We start from the raw sequence: 13314 nt of genomic DNA, 5'->3' as shown, positions 1-13314 counted from the left end.
AGCACTCAATGACTTAGATTGGGTCTAAGCAATGCAAGAAGAGCTTGACCAATTTGAAAAGAGTCAAGTATGGAATCTTGTACCTAGACTAACTGACAAATTTGTCATTGGATCAAAATGGGTATTAAGAAACAAATCTGATGATCAAGGCATCATAACAAGGAACAAGGCAAGACTTGTGGTAAAGGGATACTGTCAACAAGAACGCATAAATTATGATGAGACATCTTCACCAGTTGCCAGGTTAGAAGTAGTGAGAATCTCCCTTGCTTATGCTGTATCCAAAGATTTCAAAGTTTATCAGATGGATGTAAAATCGGCATTCCTAAATGGTAAGATTGAAGAAGAAGTATATGTGCAACAACAGGAGGCTTTGTTGATCCTAAATTTCCAAAACATGTTTACAAACTAAAAAAAGCCGTGTATGGGTTGAAGTAAGCTCCAAGAGCATGGTATGAAACTTTCTCAAACTTCTTAATCAATTCAGGCTTCACAAAAGGTACAATTGACACAACACTATTTCTTAAGAATCACAAAGGGGATACTTTGTTGGTTTAAATTTATGTTGATGACATTATATTTGGATCAACCAATGAGAAATTTTGCAAAAAGTTTGAGAATTAATGACCAGCCATTTTGAAATGAGTATGATGAGTGAGTTAAGCTTTTTTCTAGGACTACAAGTAAAACAACAAAGTTAAGGCATATTCTTTAGTCAATCAAAATATGTCAGAACTAGGACTACAAATAAAACAACAAAGTTAAGGCATATTCTTTAGTCAATCAAAATATGTCAGAACTAAGAAAATACTCCCTTGAAAACTGCTCATCTTCAAAAACTCCTATGGCCACTGGAAACAAACTTGATTTTGATGTTGAAGGAAAATCTGTTGATATTAAAACTTATAGGGGAATGATAGGATCATTGTTATACTTAACAGCCAGTAGACCAGATGTAATGTTTTCCACTTGTTTTCTAGCAAGATATCAATGCAATCCTAAAGAGTCCCACTTAAAAGCAGTCAAAAGGGTTCTTAAATATCTAAAAGGAACATCAGATCTCGGATTGTGGTATCCTAAAAGCACAAATTTGGAACTAATAGCATACACAGATGCAGATCATGCAGGATGCAAACTTTACAGAAAAAATACATCTAGTGTCTGTCAAATGCTAGGAGAAAAATTAGTCTATTGGCAAGTAAGAAACAAAACTGTGTATCCACTTCAACAGCTGAATCTTAATATGTGGTAGTAGCAAGTTGTTGCTCACAAGTATTTTGGATGCAAACTCAGCTCAAAGATTATGGGTTGAATCTGACGAAAATTCCAATTTTATGTGATTCAATATAACATCAAATCCAGTGCATCACTCAAGAACAAAGCACATTGATGTCAGATATCACTTCATAAAAGATCATGTGGAGAAAGGTAACATTGAAATGTATTTTGTTCCAACAGAAAGTCATTTTGCTAACATTTTCACTAACCTTTAGATGAAAAGAGACATAATTTTTTAATCAGCAAATTGGGCATGGTAAACATGAGTTTTGAAGAAGCAAAAGAAAACATTTTGTCACAAAAGGATGAAAATTTTGATATGCAACAATCTGATAAAAATTCTAGTAAAAATTCTGATAATTTATCAGAAAATTCATAAACTTACCAAAAATTCTGATAAATTATCAGATTTTGACAAAGTCAACATAAAAACTGATAAAACTCAAAATATCATTTTTTTCCCCTCTCATTTGCATGAACACACTCCATATGTATTCATCATTAACTCAATCCTGTAAATTTTTTTTCACTTATTCAAATTTCATTTTTTTAATTCATTTAAACAAAAAAAATCAAAATATTATCTCTTCAGCTTAGGTTGTTTACGTCACAAAGAAAAATTTATGGGCAAAAAATTTAATGCATGTTAGCTCTCTCTCTTACATTCATTGCTTACTCATCAATACTTAGTGAGAAAGAGGTGACACCTGGGCAGTTCATGATGAAAATTTCTCAGAACTTGGCTACCTACATCATAAATAAAGAAAATTTTATCTCACAATATTCTTTTATACCATTGACACCGGATCTTAACTATAAAGAAAAACTGGATGAAAAATCTGAGTTGGTAGGTGCCACTAATGGCAAAGCATCGCTTTCACTTATAAATAACTACCACTTGGAGACTTTCTTCATATCATCAGTTACTTTCATCTTCACTTGTGCTTAGAAACCCTAAAAGGGAAAATCTCTTCATCTCCCACACCCTAAAAATGGCACAAATCAGTGTAGCTCACTTTCCACTACCATATCACCACACACACAACCCCTAGCCTACGCCTTGACCGCCCACATCAGGGGTTTATACGACCCATCACTATGGACCCATTGGTGAGGCGTCAATATGTTTGACTCTACATAAACATAGAAAACATAAATATTCCCTGCTAGCGGCAACACAAGATTGTTGGTTAGTTTTTAAGGATGAAGAAAATATATTACATCCCCCCGCCCTAGTGGCGACACAAATGTTTCACTCACTTTCAATAAGTATATCTTAGTTAAAGTCATTAACTAACACACACACCTCTTGTTAATCCATGGCTTGTTTTAATTAACTCCCCATCAAGGGGTTTGTTTTAAACACCCACAAGAACCTTTGCCAAGAATGGCCATAAAAAAAGTTTTCATCAAACTTGAATTGGCTTTATTAATCATCAAAAGACTGATTACACTTAATGATTGTTCTTATATTTTACGTAATGATTAGAGTGATTGGGGAAAGTGGGTAGAGGAAGAGTGTCTTGTGGAGAAAAGGAAAGAATTGAGCAATTGAAAATGGAAGCCAAGGCCTTCTATTTATAGCTGCTGGAGGTCGAGGCACGGGTAGGCACGCTTCATGCCTGTTGATTTTGACTGGATCTTCACTAGGAGCCAGTCACAGGTGGTCAACTATGTGGGACCATAGGATATTCGAAATCTTCCAATATATTCTTTTTGTCTTTAGTGGTTGAGGCACAGGGGCGTGTTTGATTCTTTTTTGGCTGGATTTCAAAGACGATCTTAAGATGATGCTGTTGTTCTTTGACATGAGGCACGGGGCGTGTCCTGGGGACATGGGGCATGCTTTAATCATTTATCAGCAGATCTTCTTATTTTCACCAGAATTGCTTCATCTATTCGTTTTATCTTGAAAATAAAAAATAAACTAAATTAAGTCTATTTTAAATATTTTTCTAACAAAACAAATAAAAATTGGCCGGGTTTATCTTGATACTAAAAACATGCGCGAAATACCCTAGATGTAGTTAAGAAGATACGCAAATGCGACTCTTGGCAAAGACACTCGCCAAGAGTCGTTTTTTTGGTGGAGGGTATTTGGCACGTTTCTTTGGCAAGAATCGCATTTGTGTATCTCCTTAACTACATCTAGGGTATTTGGCACGTGTTTTTACTATCAAATTGAACCCACTTTTAATTGGTTTTGTTAGAAATATATTTGAAATAAACTTAATTTGGTTTAGTCTTGATTTTCAGGACAAAATGAACCCAAAACGAACAAACGAAGACTATTCGTCACAAAGTGAAGATGAAGCACCCAAGACAAATCCTTTACCATACAAGAAACGACTTGTAGATGTTGTTCGTGAATTTGCTCCTGGATATGGACTGGTTTTACGAATCTATGCTGCTACATAGGTACCAACCGAATGCTAACCAAGTGGAACAAAGAACCAGAACAATTAGATCACTGAATGCGAAGAAGAGAAGGAGCTCATTGAAGTTGCAAGTGATAAAGACTCGAATGTCACCAATTCATTCAAGTTTGTTGAAGTTTACGGGGGGGGGGGGTATTGAATGTCTAATCTTTCAATCACGATCCTTTAGTCTGTTGTGCTGCAATTTATTGTTTATTATGGGTCAAACTATTTAAGTACTTCTTTTTGAACGACAAATGTTATTCCTTTTAATTATCCCCTTAAGAGGCATGTCCCCCTTAAGTGCTTAACGGGTCAAATATGTATTTGTTCTATTATTAGATGGGCCGTTAAGATTAGCCCATTATAGTATACATGTATGTCATAAGTTTAGAAGTTCAAGTGTTAAAATGGCAGTTTTGGATTGGAACAATTGCGTAGTGAAGGGACACGACGTTTCTTAATCCATATATAGGGTTGTATGTCGAACATTATATGTAACTTTCTGATCCTAATATGTCCAACATTCTAAGTATCAATCAGAAAACTCTTTCTACCATTCTTGTTTCTTGTTTCTCGTTTTCATAATCAAATGCGATTTTGTTTGTTGATTATATGTACACAACACAATCAATAATGAGGTCAAATGGTTCATTCGATTCTGGAAGACAAAGATTCACCACGAATATCACCGAAGTCCAGATACCCCTCACTAATTACGTCGGCGGTAGACAATAAGGTAAACATGTCATCCTTGATATTTAAGACTCAATGCAACAAGTAAAATGGACCTCTTGAAATAGACAATTACATAGTTAAATGAATCTTAAGCTTCTCCTATCACTGTGGGAAACAAAGTTGTTACCACTTTCACTGAGGGATCTTGAAAGAAGCCCTATGTTTCGTTACCATGATTCCTTTTATGATTATGGCATCTTTCTTCTTCCTTAATCATTCGCAAACATGTCCTCTAACAAACAGACAGAATTATTCACAATATTAAAACTTAGATTTTAAAGAATTGATAAATATTCCAGTTATGAAAATTGATTGTATCGGGACCAACATTAATCACACAGATTATGGAGTCGGTCACTAAAATTATAATAACTTCATTTGAAAGCAAACTGAATTATATTTAGGGATCATAATTAAAGAAGCTAATCATGTAAATTATGGAAACCATCATTTCATACAAACTAAACAACATTACATAAACCTAAATCTTATTTCTTATTTAAAAGACTGCTTTTTTATAACCTAATAAACCTAAATCTTATTTCTTATTTAAAAGACTGCTTTTTTATAAACTAAGGGAAATTTATAGATTAAAGTTTCATGGTTGATGCTTCTTGGTATAGATATAATCAAGATGAGCAGCAAGGGTTCTTCTCATCAAACACTCTTCTTCTCCCGGTCCGCTGCAATTCTCAATCGCGTTCGCCTTTGCCATCTCTTCCTCCTTAAATACATAATAATTCATACAAATTCGAATTAGTCATTTAACACATTAAATCATATTTATTTTTAATTGTTTCTGTTGGATAATCTTGATGGGTTACGGGTCGAAACCGGGTTTTGCATGAATGGGTCAGAAGGTTGTTGAAGAATTGGTCTTGGTTGACCGCAAAAGAAGGGGTTGAACGTGTGAATATGAAGTTAGTGGTGGCTGATCTTATGGGATTTAATTAGCATATTCTAGTTGTTTATTATTATAAATAGGGGATAGTATTAGTTTATTTGATGTACTCTCAATTCTAATTTAATAAGAAAGTTATAAGCAGTAAAACAATCTTCTTGTTCGTGAGTTTCTTGTGTGTTTGTGGGGCCTGATTTCCAACATTTGGTATCAGAGCGAGGTCGAAACGAGGGGCGTTTTGAGAGTGCGGGTTTGAGAGTGTCTTTCGGGTGAAGACGGTGGAGCCGTTTTGAGAGTCGTCCTTCCGGGGAGAGGGGAGCAGTCCCTCTAAACTGCGGGGGGTGAGAAGATAGAGAGAACAAGACAGAACTAGAGAACAGTGGTGTTAGCGTAGATGAGTGAAGTCCACAAGCGGTTGTGGAAGTTCGAAAAAAAAAAAGCAAGAGAGCAGCAGGTTTTGTGGCGGTGATTACCGTCGACAGAAAGAAGAAAAGGAGAGGTTCTTAGTGAACAAAATATGGTTCTTAGTGAGCCAGGAGAAGACGAGGAGAAGTTCTTAGTGAACCGCGCGGAGACGAAGACGATCTTAGTGATCGAAGAAGGGTTCTGTGTGAGCCGTAAGAAGAGGTCAGGGGTGAACAAGAAGAGAAGAATGGTTCTACGTGAACAAAAGGAAGAAAACGATCTGTGTGATCAAACATACCTGCTCTGTGTGTCGCAGGCGTGAGAAGGAGATCTTTGTGATCAAGAGAAGAAAACCCTATAGTGTGGTTTAGAGAAAGAACCGATGGATCTGTGTGATCGAAAAGAATCTGTGTGATAGAAGGCGTCAGAGTAGATAAGAACCTGTGTGGTTCAGCGATTATTGATTCAAGTAGAGAAAATCTGTGTGATTGTGATTGGTTGAGACCAAGGTCGTAGTTTGTACTCAAGAGAAAATATATTAGTTGTGGTGTCATGCAAGGAAAAGAGAAGGTGAATCTGTGTGATATATTGTGTTCTGTGTGAACAAAAAAGGATAAGAAAAAGTGAGCGAAGAAACATAAAGAAGAAGGTCGATTGAAAGATGGGTGTTGATGATTGAATTTTTTAAAGGAGAAGTAAGTAGGTAAGAAGAGAGATAGAGATTCAGATTTATTTGTGACAAGTATGAATAAAAAAATCAAAGCTGAAGATGGTGGTTCTATAATGGGTCGGTGCAACTTTTAACTTGTGAGGATTATCAAGTCAAAATAAACGGAGGCTGCTATGGTGGATTGAAGGAAAAAAGTTTGAAAGCAAGCAAGCATCCAGGTGTGATAATTATTGACCAATAATAGAAGCAAATTGCAAGTAGCAGCATGTTCGGGTAGTTACTGGGCCTAGTTTCGCGGCTGAATCAGTAATGAAACAGTACCGAATTGCAGTGGAATGGGGCTGCAAAAGGCGAGTGAGCAAGCAACCGAACTCGTGTGGTTCATTTAGCAAGTACAAGAAGATGAAGAACGAATGGCGGTTAATGAGAATAACAAGAACAAATGCGGGTTAACGAGAAGAGCAAGAGCGAATGCGAGCAAGTAACAAGAACCGACATCAAGATTATGGGGGTGAATGTTGGATAATCTTGATGGGTTACGGGTCGAAACCGGGTTTTGCATGAATGGGTCAGAAGGTTGTTGAAGAATTGGTCTTGGTTGACCGCAAAAGAAGGGGTTGAACGTGTGAATATGAAGTTAGTGGTGGCTGATCTTATGGGATTTAATTAGCATATTCTAGTTGTTTATTATTATAAATAGGGGATAGTATTAGTTTATTTGATGTACTCTCAATTCTAATTTAATAAGAAAGTTATAAGCAGTAAAACAATCTTCTTGTTCGTGAGTTTCTTGTGTGTTTGTGGGGCCTGATTTCCAACAGTTTCCCCATATCAAATTTTGATGGTTTTACGCATGTTTTACGGGTTAAGTAGAACATTAGTTTTGGACGTTATAAGACATGAATTCCCAAATCAAATCATATTTATTTTGAAGAAAGATAAGTTTACTTACGGTGTGATGAGTTTCGACGGGGGTAACATCTTTGAACGTCGGGATTGGGCGGGCAACGGTGAATGATATCATGGAAAGAAGAAGGATTGCTAGCATGCAAAGGGTGGTGATTCTAATGGCCTTAGACATGTTTGATTCCTTGTTTGGTCTCGGGATGGGATGAGAGGTGTGCATTTATAGACATATTCAACATTGAAGAAGGGCAGTTTAGAAATTTAACAATACAAAATTTTATGACATAAATGACAAAACAAAGGATGGTTGTTGGGAGAGAGACCCCCAAAACAAATGCTAAGCCTTTGATGGTTGGAAGTGGACATCATTGATCTTAGAAACAGGAGGTCAAATAAGTTTAGACACACACTTGGCTCAAGGTTAGGCAAAGGGTATGGGAATAAGGTGGCTTTATACAACATGGTTTATTGCATATGGAATAAGTTTTTTAAAACGAAACTCACACACTATCTAATTTTATTCTATTTCTCTCCACCATCCACAACAAGTGTCCGTTAGCTCTTGATTGTTTGGATGATCGAATTTTCTATTAACAGGGGTATATCGTATGTTCGCATTTTTATAATCTGACCCTTCAAATTATCAACGATAGAAAAACTAAAATCAATATAATATCTTTTTATTTTAACCCAAGTTGAAATGTTTTTTTTTCTAACGGCAAACAACAACATTTTATTCATCATCAAACTTTCGAACAGTACAATGGTTCGTAAGCTAATAAGCCAACCACCTTTACATCATCGCCTAGAACATAATAAAATTACATACAATCGAAAAAAATGTTCTAATTTTCTCATTGATACAATGATTTCATTAGTTTCGATATCAATGCCAACCATGTATGGTAAACAATTATTGCATAATTTTTTTAGCAACAAACATCTACGAAAGTATGAACCACTAGCGTCTCAACTACTTAAAGAGTGCACATTAAGTAAACGTACATAAAATGATAGCAATCTCTTCGTTTTTCTTTTTTTGGAGGTCAAGTTTCATGCACTCATAAATGGCATCAAACGACGTAAGTTTTCCACAATTCAACACACACAAGTTTGAAAATTCAAATGTTGCTTTTGATGTATACAATAAAACCTTTAATAACACGATTCAACCTGCATATATTTATATATATAATGGTCAAGTCATATCGGTTGATTTTATTTAATTTTGTATATATAAACTTGTGGATCAAAATGATGGTGAAATATTGGTGGGGTTGGATTGATTTTTGCATGAAGAAAAGTAAGAATCAATAATGAACATAAACATAAAAATAAGTCAAATAATAATAAAAAATGTAAATTTGATAAAGAGTGTATTTATAATTTATATTTATAACCAAGTACAAAAGAGAAAGATTTGCCTAAAAATATATACATATAATATTGTTATAAATAATTACCTGTTTTTTAACGGCGCTGATTATATTACAAAAGAGAAACTAGTAAGATACTAGAGTGAAAGAAATAAATTTTACCTTACTCCCGTAATTGAGTAAATAAGTTGTAACAAAACAATTCTACATTTTTAATTGACAAATTATCTATTTATATGCCCTTATGTGGGCGTCCAATTGTTTTATCATATCTAAATTCTTATAATATATAAATGTATTTACACATGTTATATATGTAATAACTTGGTATATATTTATAACTAGAATTAAGACCCGCCCGCGTTGCGGCGCAGGTACATCGTAAACATTGTATGGATTGGTCCAAACGTTATATGATGCATTAACCATATGAAAACACACATTTCGACGTATCCAGTTGAACTAGGTGTAACTTGTATAAGTATTGTGATTGGATCAAAGGTAAAGTAAATCAAATTCATATCAAACAATCATAACGTATTATATGTAACTCAACTCATACATAGAAAACGTAACGGGTATGAAGGAAAATTTTGCACATGTAATCGAAAGGGATTAATTAGAGCTTTCGAAAAAATGGGAGAAAAAGAAACCATAATTTGACTCCACTCGGTTCGAAACAAACTTTACGAAACATACATAAAATAAACACGAAAAATATTATATTTGACCTAAACCATTTACCAAAAACGTTTACGTCGAAACGTAGAACAACTTGAATTTATACCAAAACGTATATAAAAATATGCATGTAAAAATGGTTTATTTAAACGAAAACGTATTATATTTGACCTGACTCGTCTATAAAAAAAGTTTACGTCAGAATGTAGAACAAATCATATTTATACCTACCCGTACATAAAATATGCACGTAAAAAATAGTTTTTAAGTAAAGGAAGTATAGGGGTAAATTGAAACAAAATATTAGTAAAAAATTTAATAGTTTAAAAACGTTCGTAAAACTGTGCCAAGTAGCACCAATGCCAGAACGGCACAGCATCGACTCTCAACATCGTAAAAATAAAATAGATAAAATGGGAAAAATTATACTGAACGAAAAGCAGATTTAAAATCGTTGAACCACGCACACCCGTTAGAGTGTATTAATGGGAAAAAATTAACAAAAACGTAGAAAATAACTACCTAGTCGATCTAGGACTCGCCCGTTGCGGCGAACTTATCAAAAGGGAATAAAGGGACACGTTGCCACGGGTCTGTCAAATATAAAAAAATAGAGCAAAAAACGTTGAACCTCACATGCACGCTACGACGTGTTAACTCGCAAAATTTAGAACGAAACGTAAAACTTGCGAAGATAAAAAGTATGGGAGACCAAATTTGTAAATAATAAAGTGTTGTGTTAAATTATAAAAGATGAAAAACTTTGGGTTAGAAGTAAAAACTGGAGTTAAAATACAAAATATGAAAATATTTGGTTTAAAAGTGAAAAATCACAGTTTTTTTTTTTTTTTTTTTTTGAAAAACTCCCCAAGCTTGAGATAAAACACCAAAATGCAAGAAAAAGTTGATAATTTATAATATGGAAATTACCAGTTATTAGGGCTGCAAACGAACCAAACGTTCGGCGAATAGTTCGTGAAGCGTTCGACGGGAAGTTCGTTTGTGTTTGTTCGTTTATTAAACAAACAAACATGAACAAGAAATTTCGTTCGTTTATTTAAATGAACAAACATGAACAGAGGTCGTGTTCGTTCGTTTATGTTCGTGAACGTTCGGTAACGTGTCTGTTTGTGTTCTATAGTTCATTAGTGTTTTTAGTTTTTATATCTATTTAAATACTTTAAAATTCCGACAAATTAAATATCTAATAAGTGTTAGTGTATTATATATTTTGTTCATGAAACGATTGTTTGTGTTCGTTTGTTTCCATTTGTGTCCATGAACATTAGTTTATGCTCATTTGTGTTTGTCAACGTTTGTTTTTGTTTGTTACCTAAAATTAACAAACAAACACAAACGAACACGAACAAGTTCATTTCCTTAACAAACGAACACGAACATAAAATCTCGTTCGATAAGTGTTCATGAACGGTTCGTAAACACATATATCTCTTAACAAACGAACACAAACGTCTTGTTTGTGTTCGTTTGCACCCTACCAGTTATAAATCAACAAAAACTTTGTATAGTTTTGAGAAACGTGTAATAAATATAAAAAGATAAAATATCTCTTAGGGTAAATGTAACCTTAAATATCTTGACAATGAGTCAGAATAGTAAAATTTTCTTGCAGGTCAAAGGAATCAACGGTCTGGATCGAACCACTTGTAGTCCGATCTTTTTATGTCATAAAGGCGTCATCAGTTGCAAATGCAGTTAGAAATTCAACCACACAATCAATTTTTAAACATTACATTTGTTCTAACACATGCATCTAGAAACTTTATAATTATATGTCAACTATAAATAAACTGGGATTGTAGCTAAAGATGCCATGGTTTGTAAAAAATAGAGATGTCAATTTTTTTTGAAAGGCTAATTTTATTAAAACCTACTATACATACAACCAAACGGTCAAGAGCTGGCTCAAACCAAATTACATATATAGATTAGAACTTGAAACTACACCATTGATCCCAATCAAGCGATTCAATCTTTGACCGATGTTTGACCCATAGGTATCCTAATGTTTTCACTTCTGTGATAATATTTCCCACGTCTAGGTTTTTAGACTTGAAAATTACTTCATTTCTCGTTCTCCATATCAACCAGCACGCAAGAAGTATCACTGTTCTAATCAACCGTTGCTTCAGCAGGGAGGTATCGCCGCCTCGATGTATGACGAAAAGGTCCTGCAGTGTGAATGCATAAATGGGGGGGAGGGGGATGTTGCACCAGGTCGAGATCGACTGCCAAACAACTGCCGCAACATAACACGAGAGTAAAATGTGGTCCAAAGATTCATCCGAGTCGCCACAAAATGGGCAAGCAGCAGAGTTGACCTGGATACCCGTTTTTAGAAGTTCTACCTTTGTTGGGAGTCGATTTCTAGCCATACGCCATCCGAATACATTGATATTCATTGGAAGCCAATTATTCCAGGATAGCCACGGTTCTTCTAGCGGAACACCTGATTCGACGAGGATTTTTTTGAGTGATTTGACTGAAAAACTGCCATCTTTGCTGATAGTCCACGTCCATTTATCTTCACCTTCCTTCCTTTGAATCATGTTGATAGTATTTAAACATTCTTCTAGCTATTTGATCTCCATCATGCCTTCAGGATCTCTGCTCCAATTCCAATTAAAAACTGACACAGTATCATCAAACAACACCCGGTCGCAGACTAAGCAAAGTTTAACTTGCTCTAATCTGAATAGTGCCGGAAATAAGTCTTTGAAACACGAATCTCCCGCCCAGCGATCCGTCCAAAACCTTATTGAGGCCCCACCCCCCCCCCCCCCGTGTACCGATTATGAGTTTCCCCAAGGAAATATTTTGGTTCCTCAAATCTCTTTCTACCTTGTTTATATTACACCATACACCCAGTCTTCCAGCTTTAAGAGGTAAAAACTCCCACTTTCTGCTCGAGTGATGGAGACCTTGTACCACTCTCCTCCATAGCCTGTTAGGTTCTGATTTGAATCTCCAACACCATTTGGACAGAAGACTTCTATTAAAGTCCATTAGAGAACCCAATCCAAGTCCACCGTGTTCCCAAGGCAATATCACAGTTTGCCATTTCACCCATGCCATTTTGGATTTTTCACTTGTGCCTCTCCAAAAGAAGTTGCGTCTCAGCTGGTCCAGTCTATCTATTACCGATTTCGGTGCTTTGAATAGTGAAAAGTAATACGTTGGTAAGTTATCCAATACACTTTTGATAAGCGTTAATCTCCCACCCACTGAAAGAGTGTTAGCTTTCCATTGTGAGAGGCGCGCTTCAAATGCGTCGATAACCGGGGACCAGTTTGAAAATTTATTCATGTTTGCTCCAACTTTGATTCCAAGATACACAAAAGGAAAGACGCCAGCTTGGCATCTAATCTCAGCTGCCATACCTTCAGTTTCTTCCATCGCCACACCAACTCCATATAAGCTCGATTTCCGATAGTTTAGACGGAGACCGGAAACAAGAGCGAAATAGTGCATTATCCTTCTTATATTTCTTGCATTCGATTGCAACCATTCACCTGCAATAAGCACATCATCAGCAAAAATTAGGTGGCTTACCGACGGACCTCCATTAGGAATAGGAATCCCACGGATTAGCCCCATCTCAGAAGCGCTCGTCACAAATGAGGAGAAGGCCTCCATTGCAAGAATAAAAATAAAAGGGGATAGAGGGTCTCCCTGACGAACGCCACGTTCATAGCAAAAATTTTTTGTAGGAGATCCATTTACAAGCACTGATGAATGGGAAGACCTTAGAACACCTTTAATCCAAGCTCTCCATTTGGTCGGAAAGAGCATTTGTTCCAGTACCGAGTCAATAAATGACCACGATATGGAGTCAAAGGCTTTATTAAAATCAACCTTCAATAGCATAGCCTTGGACCTTGCCTGTTTAACCCAAGAAAGAACTTCGTTGATGATCATCGG

General features: G+C 35.6%; 1 protein-coding gene across 1 annotated transcript; it reads right to left on the bottom strand.

The window, feature by feature from the left end:
• Window positions 1-5031: 5031 nt before the first annotated feature.
• Window positions 5032-13029, bottom strand: LOC110931974. The gene is made up of 2 exons (XM_022175342.2): window positions 12235-13029; window positions 5032-5157 (listed from the first exon to the last, which is right to left on the bottom strand). Exons 1-2 carry the CDS (start codon window positions 13027-13029, stop codon window positions 5032-5034), a joined length of 921 nt encoding a protein of 306 aa, XP_022031034.2.
• Window positions 13030-13314: the final 285 nt, after the last annotated feature.

The sequence above is a fragment of the Helianthus annuus genome, chromosome 16, assembly GCF_002127325.2.
Source record: "Helianthus annuus cultivar XRQ/B chromosome 16, HanXRQr2.0-SUNRISE, whole genome shotgun sequence".
NCBI classification, from domain to species: domain Eukaryota; kingdom Viridiplantae; phylum Streptophyta; class Magnoliopsida; order Asterales; family Asteraceae; genus Helianthus; species Helianthus annuus.
Note: the sequence above shows the minus strand (reverse complement) of the source record. Positions and strands in the feature narration are given on the sequence as shown.